At 38.9% G+C, this 22,500-nt stretch overlaps 1 protein-coding gene and 1 long non-coding RNA gene across 3 annotated transcripts in view; one reads left to right on the top strand and one right to left on the bottom strand.

Moving 5' to 3' along the window:
• kcnn3 (potassium intermediate/small conductance calcium-activated channel, subfamily N, member 3) overlaps positions 1-22,500 on the top strand; it is a 230,554-nt gene that overhangs the window by 207,392 nt on the left and 662 nt on the right. The window contains exons 8-10 of the mRNA XM_061982918.2: positions 6,494-6,621; positions 18,265-18,334; positions 21,680-22,500. The exon at positions 21,680-22,500 is cut by the window's right edge and continues 662 nt beyond it. Coding sequence (XP_061838902.1) covers positions 6,494-6,621; positions 18,265-18,334; positions 21,680-22,033 — 552 coding nt within the window. The 3' untranslated portion in view covers positions 22,034-22,500. The remainder of the gene's footprint in view (positions 1-6,493; positions 6,622-18,264; positions 18,335-21,679) is intronic.
• LOC133621094 (uncharacterized) lies at positions 5,962-14,562 on the bottom strand. Of its 2 annotated transcripts, XR_009817603.2 has the most exons (5): positions 14,483-14,562; positions 12,680-12,970; positions 11,641-11,742; positions 6,701-6,876; positions 5,962-6,604 (listed from the first exon to the last, which is right to left on the bottom strand). It is a non-coding gene; the product is annotated as an uncharacterized lncRNA (long non-coding RNA). The 2 variants fall into 2 exon arrangements; XR_009817602.2 differs by lacking the exons at positions 12,680-12,970; positions 14,483-14,562 and adding an exon at positions 11,927-12,655.

The raw sequence follows: 22,500 nt of genomic DNA on the forward strand, positions 1-22,500 counted from the left end.
TTACAAACATATGAACCCTAAAGAGTATCTTATTCACCATTTGATTGGCAGCAGTTAACGGGTTATGTTTAAAAGCTCATACCAGCATTCTTCCCTGCTTGGCACTCAGCATCAAGGGTTGGAATTGAATCACCAACAATTATTCCCGGGCGCGGCGCCGCTGCTGCCCACTGCTCCCCTCACATCCCAGGGGGTGATCAAGGGGATGGGTCAAATGCAGAGGACAAATTTCATTACACCTAGTGTGTGTGTGACAATCATTGGTACTTTAACTTAACTTTAACTTTACACATACAAACTGTAGCACACAAAAAAGCACATTTAATAAAAAAAACTTTATTTTGGTCTTACCTTTACTTATAAGTGCGGGAACAGTGGTGTTCGTGTTGGAGGAGTTGTGAATGAATAAAATATGAAATCCGTGCTGCAGTCTGCAGGTGTACCTAATGTTGTGTCCCTGCAGTCGTTCACGGCTCCTCCGGCGCGAGCAATGTTGTTTTTGCACTTTTTGGCTTCTTGTTAAGTGACTTTTTTTGGGTGGATTCGGTCTTGCACGTGGAGGGTTTGGGTGTGGGCTTTGGTTGGTGTGGCGCTCCGGTCGGGGGGTGCAGTCTGCGGTGGAGGTGCAATAACCGGCACCAGGAGGCGGGGTTACGCGAGCCTCACACAGTGCGTCTTCGCAGCAGTTTTATGATCGCTCAGCACAATAAATACGTTACACACATACAGTTGTTGACAAAATACACTGTACATTATATACCTCAGCTAACTATGGAAATGTATAATATAATTCATATAGCAATACGATCTCACTGCACAGCAGGCCAGCAGTTAGCCGAGTCCGCAATCCATGTTGAGGCACAACTGAGTGACGTGCCTCAACTGGCTGCTGATCACCGCACCGTCTCTTCTCAGTATTTGAACGGCAAATGTGAAAATTCAGCGATTTTGAATAAAAATAATCTAAAACTGGTGAAGTTAAACGGAAAATAACTTTATAGTATAATCACTGGATACATATAACAATTTAATTAATTTTTTTTCTTTTTACATTTTTTTTCTTTCCATGTTGGCAGGCGAGGCCCCGCCTCACCTGCCTCTAGTGACCGCACGTCACTGATATATACATATGTATATATATATATATATATATATATATACATACATATATACCGTGTGTGTGTACATATATATATATATATATATATATATACTTTTTTTTTTCCTCTTTTAACACATAGTAATAAAGAAATATGACACGCACAATTCTGGTCAAAGAGCCAAATAGGACACAAGAAAAGAATGTTGACCTTATTTGGCGCTATAAAATCAAAATAACCACCCCTCACCACCAACCGCTTATCAAAGTTAAATTTTTTGGGGTTGTTTTGACAACTTTTTACCCTATTGCGATGGGCTATCTTAAAAACTCCCTTCTTACAAAATTCCCATTTGAACGATTTATATATATATATATATATATATATATATATATATATGATTATACAAATCAGAAGTCAAAGTCATGGATCCACTAGCTGCAGAAGCTAGCTCTCCAATCAGCTAAACAGACTCAATAAGTCCATGGTGACGTTTTGGTGAATTTACTGAGGAACTCGTGAAAGTGAAAGAATACAAAAAGAATGGCGTTGTGCTGGGAAGCATGAATTCCAACATGTGGTGTGACATTGTATAACTGGGCAACAACACAGTAAGGAGCCCCAACACGATCCAAGATGACGAGTGGCGTGCTGAAGAAAATGACGTTGAAAGTGATGGTGCAGACAAGCATGTCTCCTCCACACCTGAACACAATCTAGCACCAACTGACGGACGGAAGAAAGAAAGAAAGAAAGAAAGAAAGAAAGAAAGAAAGAAAAAGGAAGGAAGGAAGGTAGAGGAGTGCAAGGTGTCTAGCAGCACCCTCATGTTTCCTCACTTGTGTTGTCTGATAGTTAAACAAGAACAGCTGTCCTACTTTTATGTCACCCAATAAAGTAATAAAGTCGCTACTCAAAGATCGTCTACATAGTAAGAGTACGATGCTGTTTTTAAGAACCTACAGCAAAAACACCAGACAAAGATCTTCTATAGGACAGGAACACTTTGCTCTTTTGAAAGATCTGTACTGCAAGAACGTGAGACAAAGATTGTCTTTGTGACAAGAGCGCTCTGCTGTTTCCAAAGACCTACAGCAAATACAACAGTCAAAGATCCTCTATATTAAGGGAAAGCCTTTTTATTTTTAATGACCTACTGCACAAACGCTAGTCAAAGATCCTTTATGTTAGAACACCCTGCTCTTTTTAAGGACCTACAGCAAAACGACTAGTCAAAGATCCTCTATATTAAAGGAACGTACTGCTGTTTTTAAGGACCTACTGCAAGAGTGCTTGTCAAAGATTCTCTATGGGACAAGAGCCCGCTGCTTTTAAGGGCCTACAGCAAATTGACTAGTCAAAGATCCTCGAGAGCTTTGTTATTTGTAAAGACCTACTGTAAGACCGCTGCTCAAAGATCCTCTGAGTGACAAGAACCCTCTGCTCTTTTTAAGGACCTACAGTAAAACGACTAGTCAAAGATCCTCTCTATTAAAAGGAGCATACTGCAGTTTTTAAGGACCTACTGCAAGAGTGCTTGTCAAAGATTCTCTATGGGACAAGAACACGCTGCTACTTTTAAGGGCCTACAGCAAAATGACTAGTCAAAGATCCTCAACATCAATGGAGAGCCTTTTTATTTTTAAAGACATACTGTAAGAATGCTGGTCAAAGATCCTCTGTGTGACAAGAACGCTCTGCTCTCTTTAAGGACCTACAGTAAAACGACTAGTCAAAGATCCTCTATATTAAAGCAGCGTACTGCTGTTTTTAAGGACCTACTGCAAGACTGCTTGTCAAAGATTCTCTATGGGACAAGAACACACTACTGCTTTTAAGGGCCTACAACAAAATGACTAGTCAAAGATCCTCTATATCAATGGAGAGTCTTGTTATTTGTAAAGACCTACTGTAAGAACGCTGCTCAAAGATTCTTTATGTGACAAGAATCCTCTGCTCTTTTTAAGGACCTACAGCAAAACAACTAGTCAAAGATCCTCTATATTAAAGCAGCGTACTGCTGTTTTTAAGGACCTACGGCAAGAGTGCTTGTCAAAGATTCTCTATGGGACAAGAACACGCTGCTGCTTTTAAGGGCCAATAAGCAAAATGACGAGTCAAAGATCCTCTATATCAATGGAGAGCCTTGTTATTTGTACCTACTGTAAGAATGCTGGTCATAGATCTTCTATGTGACAAGAACGCTATGCTCTCTTTAAGGACCCACAGCAAAAAGACTAGTCAAAGATCATTTAATGAACAGTAGTGCTCTGCTGTTTTTAGGGACCTACTGCAAGAACGCTAGTCAAAGATCGTTTATATAACAAGAAAAATGCTCTTTTTAAGGACCAACAGCAAAAAGACTATTCAAAGATCCTCTATGTGACGAAAATAATCTTGTTTTTAAGGACTTCACCGCGAAAAGACATATCAAAGATCCTCTTTTTAAAGACCTACGACAAAAAGACTAGTCAGCTGTGTTGACAGCAAGTCTATTCTGCAATACAAGCTGTACAGGGACTACTCTAAAGTACATTTCTATAGTGTTGTTCCTAAATACTTGCAGAAATGTACAAGAACGGTTAATTTTGGGAGCTACAGTAGGCACACATGTTCTTCTGTTGCTGTCTTATTTCAGTTATTTTGGCACTTAACGCTTGGAAGGGGCTGGTTTGCCAGTGCTGGCGTACAACAGAGAAGTAAACAACAATCATTAGCTTTAAAAAAGAAGTCACCTCACAAATACTGTTTGTATTCTGCGAATTGCTGAGTCTTACTTTCCCGAAAGTAAACAGGCTGCTCTGTTTTCCAAAATGGCAGCGTCCTAATTACATGAAAAATAATTGCGGCTGGAGCTCATTTCCGTGCAGTAAATAAGGAGACGTCACCACCCTGCCACCGAGCGTCACTCCAACTTTGCATTGGACAACATCATCTTCTACTGCAGGGGTGTCCAAACTTTTTCACTTGCATGGGGCAAAAGAAATTTGGTCCAGGGCCGAAAGCCGACTGCATTTAAAGTAACTACAGTGTATGTATCAAGTGTCTAGTGTGAATACTTTAGACCAATGACTGTTTAATTAAGCTCAGAACGGCACTCTGCGCAGCATTCATTTATATGACCCAATGCGGGCAACCTTCCCTAGTCATGGTGCCAAAAAAAAAAAATCCAATCAACACAAAATGTCAACACACATGCACAAGCTGCTCACTGAATTTTGTAGATTATATGAAAATGTCAAAGCACCATAAAAAAAAAAATCTAAATTACATCCATGATAGGAAAAATGCAAAACACTTTCTCCACACGTATCCACTTTTTGGCTTATTTTTAGCTGCTTGAATTTTTTCTGATTGATTACAAAACTTTAAGGAGGTCACGAAAGTAAACCAGGTAGGAGTCAAATTTTCACATACTCTTAATGTCCAATTATATGAATTATCAATTGTATATCCATTATATTAATATAATATGTGCACATATGTATAGGCTTTAATATATATAATATAATTAATAATATTTTTACATATATATATGCATTTATGTATGTGTGTACGTAAAAAAAAAAATCAAATCAACACAAAATGTCAACAGACATGGTCCCACATAACAACCTGCTCACTGAACTTTGTAGATAGTATGAAAATGTCAATGCATCAAAAAAAAATAAAAATAAAAATAAGTATATATATATATATATATATATATATATATATATATATATATATATATATATATATATATATATATATATACATATATGTGTGTGTGTTTTGCATTATATATAAGTGTTTTGCATTTTTCCTATCATGCTTTGTAATGGATTTAAATGGGTGTAATTTTGAATTTTTCTTGATGGGAGACAGGTCTGGACTACAGGCAGGCCAGTCTAGTACCCGCACTCTTTTACTATGAAGCCGCGCTGTTGTAACACGTGGCTTGGCATTGTTTTGCTGAAATAAGTAGGGGCGTCCATGATAACGTTGCTTGGATGGCAACATATGTTGCCATCCAAAACCTGTATGTACCTTTCAGCATTAATGGTGCCTTCACAGATGTGTAAGTTACCCATTCTTTGGGCACTAATACACCCCCATACCATCACAGATGCTGGCTTTTGAACTTTGCGCCTATAACAATCCGGATGGTTCTTTTCCTCTTTGGTCCGGAGGACACGATGTCCACAGTTTCCAAAAAGAATTTGAAATGTGGACTCGTCAGGCCACAGAACACTTTTAACACTTTGCATCAGTCCTGGGTGTTGTTGATAAATGGCTTTCGCTTTGCATAGTAGAGTTTGAACTTGCACTTACAGATGTAGCGACGAACTGTAGTTACTGACAGTGGTTTTCTGAAGTGTTCCTGAGCCCATGTGGTGATATCCTTTACACACTGATGTCGCTTTTTGAGGGATCGAAGGTCATGGACATTCAATGTTGGTTTTCAGCCTTGCAGTGATTTCTCCAGATTCTCTAACCCTTTGATGATATTACGGACCGTAAATGGTGAAATCCCTAAATTCCTTGCAATAGCTCGTTGAGAAATGTTGTTCTTAAACTGTTCGACAATTTTCCCACGCATTTGTTCACAAAGTGGTGACCTCTCGCCCCATCCTTGTTCATGAATGACCGAGCATTTCATGGAAGCTGCTTTTATACCCAATCATGGCACCCACCTGTTCCCAATTAGCCTGTTCACCTGCGAGATGTTCCAAATAAGTGTTGGATGAGCATTCCTCAACTTTCTCAGTCTTTTTTGCCACTTGTGCCAGCTTTTTTGAAACATGTTGCAGGCATCAAATTCCAAATGAGCTAATATTTGCAAAAAAAAAACAAGTTTCCCAGTTTGAACGTTAAATATCTTGTCTTTGCAGTCTATTCAATTGAATATAAGTTGAAAAGGATTTGCAAATCATTGTATTGTTTTTATTTACCATTTACACAACGTGCCATCTTCACTGGTTTTGGGATTTGTACATCAACAATATGATTTGCCGGAGTGGCTGCACAGGACTGGTTTAAAGTAAATAGATTTTTGATATTTTTTTTAATCGATTAAGAATTTTTTTGACACCCCTCGTATTTTACATGTTTTATCTTGTTGTATACTGTATGTAGCAGCGAGGGAGATTCTCTGTTTGGTTCTCATTGCCAAAAGTCCCTAAGGAGAGAGTTGTTTATGTACGCTTGAAAGGCTTTGGCAAGCAACATGTGTGCGTGTGTGTGTGCGTGCGTGTGTGTGTGTGTGTGGTCAGACACAGAAAATAAGGTCGGCTTTTAAGAAAAAAAAACATTCTTAAGTGTTGTTTTCCTTCTGCATCAAGAAAACGCCGGACAAACCTGTTGCCAAGGGCGACCCGTAATGATTATGTGTGTGTGTCGTCTGTGCGCAGATAAAGAACGCGGCGGCCAACGTGCTGAGGGAGACCTGGCTCATCTACAAGCACACTAAGCTGATGAAGAAGATCGACCACTCCAGAGTCCGCAAACACCAGCGGAAGTTCCTGCAGGCGATACACCAGTGAGAATCCACACCCACTCGGGCACGCACACACACACCGACACACACACACAAGTACACACTCACACACTGATGGTACCTTTTGAAATGAGCTCCATCCACCCACGAGTGGAATGAATCATCATCTGCTGGAAGACGAGCCAGTCAAATGCAGCTGTGCGTCCTTCTACCAGACTCGGATCCTCGTGGTCACAGCTGGTCCGGGTTAGTTTTTTTGCTTCATCCCTCACTTAAACCCTTGAGTGAAAACTCCACCTGTTCAGTCCGAAAAAGACGGTACAGTATTATCCGCTCACAGATGCCACCTGGTGGTTGTTTGAGCACACTGCAGCTCGTCCTCCTTAATGCTTCAGTCGCACGCAGGATTCTCACAGGAATGAGGCAAAGATACAACCTCACCTACTGCAAAGGGGTTTTTAAGATCATTGTTAGAGCCTAACATGTTGTCCCAAGTACATCAATCTATGAATATAATCCTACTATAATAATACATCTTTGGTCTATTCTAGATGGAACTTATGCGTGTAATAATAATCCTACTTTCATGTCACCCAATGGCATTAAAAAAAAAAGTAATAAAGTCGCTACTCAGAGATCGTCTACATCCCAGGTGTCAAACTCAAGGCCCGGGGGCCAAATCTGGCCAGCCAGATTATTTGATGTGGCACGCTAAAGCCTGGAAATATGCGTTAATGCTTCATCTTATATATTTGTTCTTTCTCTTTTTGACATTAAAAATCATGTACTGCATGCAATTGCATATCTTTTAAAATTCAATATTAGCAAAACTCCAAATATTATATTATCATGTATTCCAAAAATATTTTTTGTTAAAATAAAGATAAATGTTCTACTTAAATATCTGCTTTGACTTATGATTTCAAAACAGATTATCAATCAAATTGGTGACTGTAAATTTGAAAATAGATGTTACGGTTAAATAAGTTTTTTACCGTAAAATCAACTTTGATACTGTTTATTTCCATATACAGTAAGACGCTAAAACATTAAAAAAACAAACAAACAAAAACATTAAAACAACAAGATTTTACAGTTCAAAAACAAACAAACCTGGCATCTCTGTTGCTTAAATTTTACCGCTAAAAACTGTGGTGTTGTTTCTCCATTCCATTCCATTTATTCAATTGTTTTATATGCTGTAAAAAAAAAACATTGCTTTTACTGTAAAATTGTGGTGACTGAAATGTAAAAAAAATGTTTGCAGCTTATGTAAAAAAATATATTGTTAATGTATTTTTATATATATATATATATATATATATATATATATACATACATACACACACACACATATATTCATATATTAATCGTTGTTAAAAACGGACCATCATCAAAATACTTAACAGTGAGAACTCTTGTGGTTAGTGTGTCCGTTACGGTTCTGTAGTTAACATGGCAGCCAAAGTTGTACTCCACTGCAATCTGGGTAAAGTATTTTTTCATTGCGCTTCATTCTTTTCATTTCATAGCTACGACAATTATCTAGGAAAATGTTTCTAGAAAACTCTCTGTATAAAACTTCATCGTGCAGAATTTAAACAAAGTACTACTCACTAAGGTTTTGCTTATCTCTAAAATATATATAAAGCATTTGTTTTTGGGCTCTCACCGAACCCTGCAATATGTGTAGTATATTGAATTTTTGCATCTGTGATGTCACAAGTTGGAATAGTTAGAATCAGATGAAAAATGTGGGAATTGTGGAACTCTGAAGAATGTCCCCTTGATTTCAAAAGCAATTTCCTCCAAATTTGGGAATTTTGGGTAAAGCGGGAATTTTTTTGAAATTGGTAAAATAAACAACTTTTAAGGTCTGAATGAGTTATAATTGTTGGTGTTGAAATTGTTAAAGCCGGTGGAGAAATGTTGAAGTAGTAACATGTTGAATTGAGAAATGATATTACGGAATTCCTGGAATTTCGGGAAAACCGGGAATTTTTCCAGTTCAAAAAACAACTCAGTTTTTTGTCCTGATTAAGAGGAATGTTTTGACGATGGAACAGTTGAAGTGGGATGAATCAAAAACTAACACTTAAGTGTCGCAGCTATGCATTATGGGTTCATGGCATTGGTTCATGGCATTGGGAAGGCCAATGGTTGCAAAAAGTACAAAGTAATTTAATACACTTTTAAGAATAACCAAATGTTTGAAACCGTGAGTCAGGATGGTGTGTGGAAAAGCTAAATGCCTGTGTCAGTCTCCTGATAAAAAAACATAATAGGGCAACAGTTTGAGACAAAGTTCTGCTAAACAGTGACATCGCATACCGGATTTGCCATTGACTGGTGATATTGGTTGGCTACCCAAAAAGTCTCTGACAGTAAAGAAGGCTGACAATGTTCTATTAAAAACAAACGCCATGTCATTAATTGTTTGATAATTCAAACTAATTGGTTTGAGATATCAGTGAATGCCTTGGCAGAAAACACCACCTTAATGAATTATCTGTAATAAGTGGAAAAGGCATGGCCGCCGGGCAGGCCATGCGTGCTGTGCCTCCCCCGGACCCTCAGGGTGCCCGGCCGCCTAATAGTCCTTATATTTGTTAAGCCAACCCTTTTAAGTTACGGTTCGGTAGTTAACATGGGCGGCGATTGCGTCACGCCTTAATAGCTGTTCAGCCAACCCTTTTAAGTTACGGTTCGGTAGTTAAGATGGTCGGCACTGATAATATAGCCTCTGTGTTTTTCCTGACCTAACGTATATTCCACTCTACCCTGGTGTTGAGGACTGTATAACGGATTAACCACAGAATGCTGAAGTTGAACCAAACTGAAATGCTGACAGAATGTAGTATGACTGTAAGAATAGTTTGAATGTTGGAATGGTTCGAATGTTGAAGAGCTGACACTGAACTGAAATGCTAATGGTTTGTAGGATGAATGTAGAGATGGTTTGAATGTTGAAATTGTTTAAATGCTGAAATGGTTTGAATTTTAAAATTGTTTGAATGTTGAAATGGTTTGAATGCTGAAATGGTTTGAATGTTGATATTGTTTAGATAATGAAATGGTTTGAATGTTAAAATTGTTTGAATGTAGAAATTGTTTAAATGCTGAAATTGTTTGAATGTTAAAATTGTTTGAATGTTGATATGGTTTGAATGTTGAAATGGTTTAAATGTTGATGTGGTTTAAATGTTGGAATGGTGTGAATGTTGAAATGGTGAGAGAGCGAGAGCTAACTCAAATTAATGAGTTGCCTCCTTATAATTCAGCCAACCCTTTTAAGTTACAGTTCTGTAGTTAACATGGGCGCCGATTGCGTCGTACCTTAATAGCTGTTCAGCCAACCCTTTTAAGTTACGGTTCTGTAGTTAACATGGGCGCCAATTGCGTCATACCTTAATAGCTGTTCAGCCAACCCTTTTAAGTTATGGTTGCATTATACCTTATAGCTGTTACACAAAAAAACAAGTTATATGACTCTGAGTCATATGCTAGCCTATGTCATGTTATATGAATTTGGCGTATTCAGCTGCAAAATTGTCCAACAAGAAGTTCACGTGCAAGTTTTAACAATAAGAAAAAGAGTCAAAGCAGCACTTGTCTGATATTGCTATAGTGCTATCTCCAAATCTTCTCCACTCGCTTTACATTGGGAAGGCCAATGGTTGCAGAAAGTACAAAGTAATTCAATACACTTTTAAGAAGAACCAAATGTTAAAACCGTGAGACAGGATGATGTGTGGAAAAGCTAAATGCCTGTGTCAGTCTCCTGATAATAAACATAATAGGGCAACACTTTGAGACAAAGTTCTGCTAAACAGTGACATTGCATACCGGATTTGCCATTGACTGGTGATATTGGTTGGCTACCCAAAAAGTCTTTGACAGTAAAGAAGGCTGACAATGTTCTATTAAAAACAAAAGCCTTGGACTTTGAAATGTCATTAATTGTTTGATCATTCAAACTAATTGGTTTGAGATATCAGTGAATGCCTTGGCAGAAAACACCACCTGAATGAATTATCTGTAATAAGTGGAAAGGCGGCCTGGTGCTGTGCCTCCCCCGGCCCCCAGGGTGCCTGGCCACATTATAGTCCTTATACTTGTTCAGCCAACCCTTTTAAGTTATGGTTCTGTAGTTAAAATGGGCGGCGATTGGGTCATGCCTTAATAGCTGTTCAGCCAACCCTTTTAAGTTGCGGTTCGGTAGTTAACATGGGCGACGATTGCGTCATGCCTTAATAGCTGTTCAGCCAACCCTTTTAAGTTACGGTTCGGTAGTCAACATGGTCGGCACTGATAATATAGCCTCTGTGTTTTTCCTGACCTAACGTATATTCCACTTTACCCCGGTATTGAGCACTGTATAACAGAATGCTGAAGTTGAACTGAACTGAAATGCTGACAGAATGTAGTATGACTGTAAGAATTTTTGAATTTTGGAATGGTTCAAATGTTGAAGAGCTGACGCTGAACATTGACTGGTGATTTTGGTTGGCTATCCAAAAAGTCTCTGACAGTAAAGAAGACTGACAAAGGACTAGGCTTCATCCTTTTGATCACAGTTATCCATTCTTGGACAGACTCGTCACTTTCTGTAACTTCTTCAAGTCGAACACTGACTTCAGATGAGCCACCCCTTCTGCAATAATGGCGCTGATCATCCCTTAGTTTTTGGCGGATATTCCTCAGCTTATCTTCCAGAAAGCCAGTGTGGCTTGTTGGATCATAGAAGTGTTCCTTTACAATACAGAGTACAAGTAAAACGCAAATAAAACAGTGATCTAATGAGGTACTATCAGAATCAATCGACGTAATGTGTGTTTCACACTCTTAACAACATTCCCTTACATATCCTTCTTTTTCGTCCTCCATCTTGATGTTAAGTGATGGGAAAAGTGTCACAATTGTTCTGGCGAGGAGTTTTTTGTCTGCACTTACTAGATAACTGAGGAAAAACATAATTAACAAGAAAAAAGGACACATTAACATTGGGCATAACATTAGACTTCCTGTAGTTCAAAATAAAAGTGACAAATGTCTACTTACAATCCCTTTTTTTCCAACAAGGAATGCAAAAATCCTGGGATCTTTTTGTTGAAGGTGAGTCTTCACACTCTCAGGATCAAGATCACTGGCTGTTGTTGAAATCTGAAGGAACAGTCCATATACACAGTATTTTATTTTAACCAGTATACTTCTGTAGAGATATTACCACTTAATCTAAGCACTGGGATAAAGTACTTCACATAAAGGCACACCAACGCGCTAAACAGAATATTATGTTTAGTGACCTTCCTTAAATTAACAGACATGAACAAATTAACAAACATACCCGCTGTCCTTCCATTTCCTGTGTGGTGACAGCAGTGGCACTGACATCACAAACATCTGATTGAATGGACTTGAATAGAATTTGGAATGTATCCATGTTTTCAACATTGCAGTTCACATCAGTGTCAATGTATTCATTAAAATCTGAGCAGAACTTCAGAATTCTGATTATTTCTGCTTTGCACGACAGTGCAGATGTACACGCCTCTGTAATGTCCTTGACATTACCAAGAGTGTAAGTCTTCTTCAAAATTTCTCTGCCATCCAGGAGTACTGTTGTGAGAGATCTGGGAGAAGCCATTCTTTTACATGTGTATAAACAAAAATGTACAGAGAATGAACACAAATTCAATACAACACCAAGCTGACAACAGAAGGATTTAGTGTAAAATAATAAAAATGTCATCATAGCCTAACAGAAATTATAATACACACAGTTTGAACAGGCTAAATGTTAAGACATTTTGAACCAATATGAACCATTATTAGTCCAGTGCAAATATGTTTACATGGCATGAGATTAACTGATCATAGGTGACTTGATTTCTGAAACAACATTGACTATGATTGGAAATGGCCTTTAATACATACTTTAATGCAGCATATGGACAGATTAAAAACTTAAAAAAGGGAATTTAAAATTGAGATGATAACATACCCAAAAGAAACCATGAATAGTTTTAAAGTCAACCAGTGCAGTTTTGTCAAACAGTTTAATTGATACTGTGGATACCTTCTTACTATCAAGCCTTACCTTAGTTATGTTAGCTAACTTGTGGAAACAAACCTGCAAAATAAAAAGCCAAAGTTAATTGAAAAATCAACTAGAAGACGAAAGGAAAGTGTATATACTGGTACATTTTAACAGCAGTTGTCGGCAGTATACAACTAGACCTCAGCTTACCTGTTAACCTTTCTGCAGACACATTTATAATAAGGTTTGCCATTTTTAACAGGTCCTCAAACACATCAGCATCCACTTCTGTTCCCGTCCCATTGGTCAATGAAAGCTGAGTCTCAAGTGGAAGACCCAGCTTATCTATGACTACAAAAATTGTAAAATAAAGACAATTGTGCTTCCTTTTAAAAATATAAATTCTAACATTCACAATAGCATAGTTTTACATTAGTGCTAATCTACTTCTAGTTTAGTTCTGGTGTAGATCTTTTTAAAAAATGGTCCAGAACTTTATTCGTCATGATTTATTTATTTATTTATGTTTCTAGTTTATTCCATGAGTTAAGACCAAATTTAGTCTTTGGTCATCTGTGGGTTAGCACTTGGTGGTACTTGGGACCTATTATTTTCTGGATATACCGAAAAGTCCGGACAATAAGCCAGTACTTTTTTCCTATGCTTTGAACCCTGCGGCTTTGGATTGTTCTTCACTTTCAGCCATAAAGCAAATAGTTTTTATTCAACACATGCAAAGACAATTGAATTGTGTTTTATTGTTTGTGCTGTGGCGCCATCTCCTAGTCGAGTTCGCCCACTGCAGGTGCGGCTACTGTAGGTGAATGTGAATCTTTGTAGGAGTGTTTTCATGCATATTTGTACGTGCTATCATAAGGAAGCGAGTGTTGTTACACATTAGCTAATATGCTAACACGTTTACGAGTGTCCGTGTCAGTATTAATCACTTACAACTGTATTGTTTTAGTTTCATAAATTCACAAAAACGTCTCCATGGAGTTATTGAGTCTGTTTAGCTAATTGGAGAGCTAGATTCTGCAGATCGTGGGTCCATGTCCATGACTTCTGTTTTGTTTGATCAGCCGTTTTTTTGCCGTTTTACAGACACCGTTTGGAAACAATTAAGATATGTAAATAAATATTTTTGTACAGCTCCACTAATGGACATTGGCATGTTACTTTCAAAGGCAAAATTAAAAAATTGCTAGAAACATAATTTTGTATGGGACTTTTTTGTATTATATGTATAGTACATGTTACAAAAAGAAAAAGGCATAAAACAACACCAGAATTAGAGATATTACAAGTCAAAGTGATGAAGCTTAGTGTTACGCTCATGACTTGGGGTAACTAAACGTTAAAGTTAAAGTACCAATGATTGTCACACACACACTAGGAACATTTTGAAGTACATTTGTGCAGGTGGGTGCGAATGTACCCATTACCAGAGCTGTACACATTTACAAAATATTTGTGTGAATAACTCATTTCACAACATATACATCTGCAGCTTCTTGTCCGGTGCGGCTAATATATGGGAATACAAAATAATATATGTGCTGAAAACAAAGTTTTGTTGTACTTGTGCAATGACAATAAAGACCTACCTGATCTGAACATCCTAAAATGTAGTGGGCGTGGCTTATACCGTATACTGGTGCGCTCTGTAGTCCAGAAAATACGGTAGGACTTAGTGTGAAAAGTTTGAGAACCACTGGTGTTTAGAGGCCATTCTGGTATACAATGAGGTTCTGTATTTTTTGGTACTGCTATGTTACTGCTTTCACTGAGAAGATCAATTGTTTTCCTGATGCTACCAAAAAGCTAAATTTTAGGAGTAAGAATAAAATAGTATTGACTCACCCTTCTTAATAAACGTGCCAAAATCGTCAAAGCCCCCTTCAGTTTCAGACACTCTAACGTATCTCTGGTTTTGACCAAATTTTACAGGAACCAACATTGCACTATGAAAGAAAAGCAGAAAGCACATTTGTTTGATTATTAACAGTGAAAAACTGTAAATGTATTTAGATCAGAAGATACTCCTCACAAGTTCCAATTATAACAAGCAGTCGTTGAATTGCACATATTTATTTACAATATTGTCTTTACAGCCCTCACGCCACTCACACACAGGCCGCATCACCACACAATGTCCTCTTAATTTACTCGATAAATAATTATCGTAGCAACAAACTACAAATAAATGCTTTCTTTTAATCAATTTACTTAATACATTGTTGCAAACCTAGTTGCAAGATGAGCTAATGAGCTGCTAACCAACGCAGTAGTGGGTTTATAGGTAATAGGAGCAAGCTAATGCTAATGATTAGCTAGCATTAGCTACTAACTTTTTGGCTATAATAAGACAAGTTAATTACTAGTAAACATACTATGCTCACTCCAACATAACACACAGTCGGTATAGCTAGGGTATATTTCATTTAGAAGCAGCAACAAGACAAGAAACAGGTACTTACATGCAGTGCCTTCTTTGCCTGCCTACCTGCCTGCCTGCCTTGAGTGATGCTTCCACTTCACTCTCCCGCTTTTTTGAGGGCAACACGTCACAAGTTCCGTTGCAAATGTTCACTCTTGATCAGTGTGATTTAAAAAAAAATCTACACCTGTGAATTACACTGCAAAAAGTCAGTGTTCAAAAACAAGAAGAAAAAATACAAAAATTAGGGGTATTTTATTTGAACTAAGGAAAATTATCTGCCAATAGAACAACAAAATTTGGCTTGTCAAGACTTTCCAAAACAAGTCAAATTAAAGCTGCAAGCAGCGTTGGTCGGGCCCGCGTATTTGGCAGGTGCTAGTCCTAAGTGTCCCAATACTTTTGTCCAGTTTTAGTCCTAAGTGTCCCAATACTTTTGTCAAGTTGTAGTCCTAAGTGTCCCAATACTTTTGTCCAGTAGAGGTGTCCCAATACTTTTGTCCAGTGGTAGTCCTAAGTGTCCCAATACTTTTGTCAAGTTTAGGCGTAAGTGTCCCAATACTTTTATCCAGTGTCAGTGTCCCAATACTTTTGTCCAGTGGTAGTCCTAAGTGTCCCAATACTTTTGTCAAGTTGTAGTCCTAATGTTTGAAGCAAGGTGACCGGTTTTTTTTTTTTTAATTGTTTTGAAGGGGGGATTGCAAACTTCCTGTTGATTTTTGCTGGGGGTTGTCAATCTATGAAATGTAGGTCTAAGTGAGACCTACATTGAGGTTTTTGTTTGGTGTCCCTCCGACCTTCCTAGCGGGAGTTACAGGCAGTTTTGTCATTTTTCTTCTTCCTAGGAGCAGTTTTGTCTGCGTTTTATGCCTAGGGGCGCTAGAGCGCAATTTTGAGATTTGGGGTTAGGTTTTTTCATTGTATCGCAAATTTTGCCAGTCCTGATGTGTGTGTTCAGTTTGGTGAGTTTTGAAGCATGTTAAGGGGGTCAAATTATAGCTCAAAGAGGCAAAAGTGACTGTTTTTAGTACATTTTTGTGTTGAATGGGGAATTGCCAACTTCCTGTGTATTTTTGCTGAAGAATGTCATTGTATGAAATGTAGGTCAAAGTCAGACCTACATAGAGGTTTTTGTTTCATGTTTTTACGACATTCGTACTGGGAGTTAGAGGAAGTTGTATCTGTGTTTTCTTCCTAGGGGGCGCTAGAGCGCAATTTTGAGTTTTGTGGTTTGGTTTTTTTACTAAAGAGTTTTGTTCGCGTTTTTTGATGTGTGCGTCAAATTTGGTGAGTTTTGAAGCATGTTAAGGGGGTCAAAGTACAGCGCAAAGCTGCGGAAGAAAAAAGAAAGAATAATAATAATTAAACCTTACAAATTCAATAGGTCCTTATGTCCCATTGCAAAAGGACTCCCGTTGGGATTCCTTTTACAATGGGCCATGCGGGCCCTAATTAGCTAACTTGTGGAACCCAAAAATACCTTAAAATAAGTAAATTCTCACTAATAACAAGTGCACTTTTCTTGGTAGAAAAAAAAGAGACCTTTTTGCTCAATATGTTGAAAAATATTCTTAAATGAAGTAAATGCTAGTGCCATTATCTTGACATAATGATATGCGCTCGGCATTACATTTCTTGAAACCAGCAAACTTATACTAAAAACAAATATATTTATCTTAATGGAAAGGCAACAAGGCAACCGCTTGTTTTTCTCGGGGTCTACTAGCCGCTCAGGCAAATCATATGGTCTAAAAATGCATTTTTCCATGGATAACATGACATCATCGCACCGAGTGCGTGCTCTTTCAGTCAATTAGTGGGCATATATACAGCCCAACCCCAGGCCAAAAATGTTTTAATTGTAATTTAGAGGAATTTATCTGAATGTGCATGAACTATTTCTGTTCAAAATTGTTTGAAATGTCAAATGTTTAAATATTAACTGTCAAGTTTACTGTACTGTGCCAATTGTACTACTATATGAGTACGTATTTTCTATTTTTTCATTGAAAATAAAACAGCAAAGTCAATTTGGCTGCCATCTGTTTTAATATGAGACACAACTGTGTCAAAGTCATGATTTATTTTTTCATGCTTGAAATAAGAAATTATTACTTTAAAAAGTAGTGTTATACTTGTGAGTGTTGATGACACAGCTTTGCAACAGTTGATATTATATGCTATGTCACAGATCCTCTATATCAGGGGTGTCAAACGTACGGCCCGCGAACATGGTTTTATCCGGCCTGCGGGATGAATTTGCCAAGTATAAAAATGAGCCGAAATTTTTTGGGTGAGAGAAACTGTTGTTCTAAATGTGTCCACTAGATGTCACAATAGCAATTCTTCGTGTCTTTGTAGATTATGCTACATTTGTAAAAAATAAAAAAAAAATAACAAACCACATGTTAGTACACCAGTCGAGGAAAATGAGCAAACTACATAAATAACATCTTGTAAATTGATTTTGATATTATTTTGGTATCTTGATGGATTGAAAATGAACACCAATGAGTTTACATAATTTATTCATAAAGTATAAATAACGACAAATAAAGATAGAATACTATTAACCGCAACATGTAAATGTAAAAAAAACACACAAAAAACATTATGATTTGTACATTTTCAGAATGTGCTTGTTCTATTTTTAAACAAAGAAAACAATCTGAAGTTGTCCTTATTTTTAAGTTATCGTGCCGTGATTTTACCAGTCCGGCCCACTTGGGAGTAGATTTTTCTCTATGTGGCCCCCCATCTAAAATGACAAGCGTGTGTACAAATAAAGATTACAACTAATTATTTCTCGGGGTTTTATTTATAATTGCCCGGCCCGATTATTTATAATAACTAATTATTTTCCCGGTCCTTTATTTCCCTCTCGGCCTCATTATCCCCAAGGTTTTTTTTTTGTTGCAAATGCGACTCCTGTTTTCTCTGGAGCGTGCAGCGTCTGACAGAGCTGAAAATATGCACAGAAAGCAGCGGGCAATCGGTGTGCCCGCCAGTGTTTGCAGACGCACAACGTGCAGGTGGGACTCACAATGGAACAGGGGTGGGGCGGGGTGGGGGGGCAAGGTGACCGTGCCACAGTGTTGTTGTCACACGGCCCCGCAGGGATCAACTCTCCACCGCTGACCACCGTGTACTCACTCGCATGCAACTTCCTGCGTCTCATGGTGTGTGTGTGTGTGTGTGTGTGCAGACTACGCAGCGTGAAAATGGAGCAGAGGAAACTCAGCGATCAAGCCAACACACTGGTGGACCTGTCAAAGGTGAGGCACTGACACACAATCGTTTGGTTAATTAACCGGCGAAATGTGTCCCGTCGCACGGCTGCGCCGTTTCCATGCCGACCGGCCTGTTAGCAACCGAGGCGAGTGTTATTAAACAAAGAGTGGGAATGTGTTTATTTTTTCTTTTTTTCTCGTTCTGTTACCTGTGTGGGTGTCTGAGTGTGATCTTACACAAGTGCGCGCGTGTGCGTGTGCGTGTGTGTGTGTGTGTGTGTGTGTGTGTGTGTGTGTGTGTGTTCTTGTATTTCCTCCATTCTTGAGACATCCAGAAGGAAAAGTACCTTCCTTATGAGGAGCGGTGAACAAGTTAGGACCGAAATCATGGTCCCAATACGGAAAACCATTGCATGTAATAGAGAGCCAAATACTAGAGTCCGTGAACATTGCTCCAAAGTCAGGATTTTTTTGTTGATTTAATGTGCCTTTGCACACTGACAGGTGCAAAGGCAGCTATATATGATCAAACAAGACGGCAGCTAAAGAAGGACTTTCCTATACATCCCCGAAAAAACCTGTCGGGTGAACAGCTGATTTTACGACTTCCGGTGCTGACGTAAGACAACCCGCGTCCCATATGTGACCATAGGATGAACAAATACACTACGGTACTAAGACTATAGTGGCCATTAACAGTTAGCTTCTACAGCTGGGTTGCACAAAGTGCGGCACAGGGGCCATCTGTGGTCCGTGACTCGTTTGTCATCGGCCTTAAGCACATTACAAAAAACAAAAAATAGAGATCTCATTTGCACCCCTGGTGGAGAAATTTATCAAAATTAAGGTGGTCCCAAAACAGAGGGATTTTTCAAATTGACTGTGTGTCGGTTTTAAAGGGGCTCCCCTTCTGGTCAACATATGTAATAACAAGTGTGTGTAAGAAATTAAAATGCGCCCCCTTTGGCCAAAATTTGTAAAAAACATAAAATAAATATGTATATAGAGACATACTGTAATAACTTGAAATAAATAATGAAGATTAAAAACCAATTACAAACAAAAACTTTAATTAACTAAAAGCAGTCTTTTTCTCACAATGTGGCAACTTTTTTTTTAATATAAAATTGGGAATGTTGGCCCTGCGATGAGGTGGCGACTTGTCCCTTCCGCCCGATTGTAGCTGAGATAGGCTCCAGCACCCCCCGCGACCCCGAAAGGGATAAGCGGTAGAAAATGGATGGCTGGATGGAACTATTTCTCATATTGTTTCTGTTTCTGTAATATTGCAATATTTTCTTGTAAAAATATTACTTTTTTATGTACAATTTTTACTTTTTTATGTAAAATTTTTACTTTTTAATCCAAAATGGTGACATTTGTCTTATAAAATTCTGACTTTTATCGCAATATTGCCAATTGTTTTGTTGTTCTTGTAAAATAGTGACATTTTTTGAGTAAAATTATGACTGTTTTTGCCAAGTAAAATTCTGATTATTGTTATTATTATAATATTGCCTAAATGTTAAAGTTTTCTTATAAAATTGTGACTTTTGTCAAGTAAAATTGCGACTCTTTTCATAAAATTGCCAAAATGTTAAGCGTTTCTTGTGAAATTGCGACTGTTAGGGTAAAATTTCAACTTTTATCATAATGTTGCACAAATGTTTTTAGTTTTTCTTGTAAAATTTTGACTTGCGTTGAGTAAAATTACGACTTTTATTTGAATATTTCAATAAGTTTTTCTTGTGAAATTGTGACCTTTTTCTTGTGAAATTCCAACTCATTTTTCACAACAAGCTTTTTTATATTTGCATTGTATGTATATATTATTAATGTTGTAAATACAAATCTTTATATATCTAGAAACGGTGGTCCTAAAGAAGTAGGCATTTTTCTCAGGTCTCAAGAAGGTAACAAATACAAGTGTGTATGTGTGTGTGTGTGGGGGGGGGGCGGCTTCCTTTCATTCTCTCCGTCCTTCCAATGTTCCAGAGACTTCCCTCCAGCCTCCTCTTTCTTCCTCCATCCTCTCCCTCTCAGACTGCGCTCAGTCTTACTCACGCCTCTCAGGCGGCAATGTGGGCCCTATTTTTACTTTTGATGCTCCTTCCTAACCCCGCCTACTGTCTGTCCTCGTTATGTTCGCACACAACATGCTAGCGTGCTTTTACGCGGACACGTGCAAAAGTACGGACGTCACCCGCGGTGAAAAACCCAATCATACGGAAACGGGATTCTTTGTTGGAGCACTTAAATTACACCCACCTTGGCTTTTTGTGTTACTATTGGTAATAGTAGTGCACAAAAAAAAAAAACGATTAAAATCCTAATTCATATTTATTAATATAAAAAACTTATTTTCCGGACCATAGGGCGCACCAGATTATAAGGCGCACTGCCGATGAATTGTCTATTTTTTATCTTTTTTCATATGTAAGGCGCATTAAAGGAGTCATATTATTAGTCATATTATAATTTTTTTCTAAATGTAAAACACTTCCTTGTGGTCTACATAACATGTAATGGTGGTTCTTTAGTCAAAATTTTGCATAGATGATGTTTTACAGATCATCTTCAAGCCGCTTTCTGACAGTCGCTTCCCGATGCGCCGTTTTGTGGGCGGTCTTATTTACGTGGCTCAACTTCGACAGCGTCTTCTCCTCGTCATCTTTGTTGTAGCGTGCAAGGACGGTGGGAAGAAGTGTCAAAAGATGGAGCTAACTGTTTTAATGACATTCAGACTCTATTTAAATCAATAACGGAGCAGCATCTCCTCATTCGGAAACAACGGAAAAACCGTCCGAACGGAACTCTCTAATAACTAAAGTTATTTGGGTGAATAATGTAAACTCACTACACCGGTATGTTTTAGCGCTTTCATGGCAAGTTTACTGACAGATATAATTAAGATCTTTACACTACTTTATATTAGAAATATAAACCTGAGGGTTTCTGTTTTGATCCCCAGCTTCTGCCATCCTAGTCACATCCGTTGTGTCCTTGGGCAAGACACTCTTGCTCCTGATGGGTCGTGGTTAGCGCCTTGCATGACAACTCCCGCCATCAGTGTGTGAATGTGTGTGTGAATGAGTGAATGTGGAAATAGTGTCAAAGCGCTTTTGAGTACGTTGAAGGTAGAAAATATGACACCGGTGTATACCTATATAATTTGCTCATAAAAAAGCTAGCCTACTAACGTTAGCATGCTAACAGGTATCATTCGTCAAGTACCAAAATTGGACGCTGGGGTATACATACAAAATTTGCTAAAAAGGTAGCTAACAAAAGCTAGCCTGCTAAAAATTACCTACGAGCCGCAAATGGCCCACGTGCCGCACTTTGGATAGCACTGCTTTTTCTACAACCCTCCCACCTGTCATCCAACAGATGCAGAGCGTCATGTACGAGCTCATGTCGGAGCTCAACGACCGCAGCGAGGACCTGGAGCGCCAGATGTTGTCCCTGGAGCAGCGGGTGGAGCAGCTCACCGCCGGCTTCAACGCCCTGCCCGCGCACCTCTCGGCCACCTTGGGCGCCCAGCACGCCGCCCTGGTGCACCTCCTCCGGGAGAGAGACGGAGGAGCCGTGGTGCCGCTCTCTCCGGCGACTTCGCTCGCCTCCACTCCAGCTGCGACCACGCCGGTGCCAACTCCAGCCCAGGCGCCCCCACTGGAGGCCCCTCCACCCGGCCCAGAGGGGAGCCTGGAGGCGGGTTCCACTGGCGACGTCGCCACCTGCTGAGGAGCACCAGGAGGAGACAAACAGGCCTAAAAAGGGCACGAGAGGGGGCTCCTCTCACCGGAGACGAGAGAAATGATCCTCTCAAATTGATGAAGGTGGGACGACTAACGGAAGGCGGCGTGAGTGGTGACACTTTTGGGAGGAGCGCTTTCCCTTTAAGAGTGACAGCGGAAAGAGTGGCGAGTGTACAAGGTGCGGGGGCAGGGGAAGGACATCAAGAGGGTGAGAAGTCGCGGTAGGAAGAATGAGAGGAGGAGAAATAAGCCGGACTAATTATATGAAGACTGAAAAAGAGATAAGCCTTTATCTCGCCCCCTGCTCTCTCTCTCTCTCTCCGTCCTTTTTCATCAGGAATTAATGACCAGGACTTTTTATCCTTATGTGTTTTCTATCAGAACGCTAATTGTGTGTTAACGAGCATCCCTTTAACAGGAGGTTAAATCAATATCACCGAGATTATTTGACAC

Source organism: Nerophis lumbriciformis, linkage group LG21 (genome assembly GCF_033978685.3).
Source record: "Nerophis lumbriciformis linkage group LG21, RoL_Nlum_v2.1, whole genome shotgun sequence".
NCBI lineage: Eukaryota > Metazoa > Chordata > Actinopteri > Syngnathiformes > Syngnathidae > Nerophis > Nerophis lumbriciformis.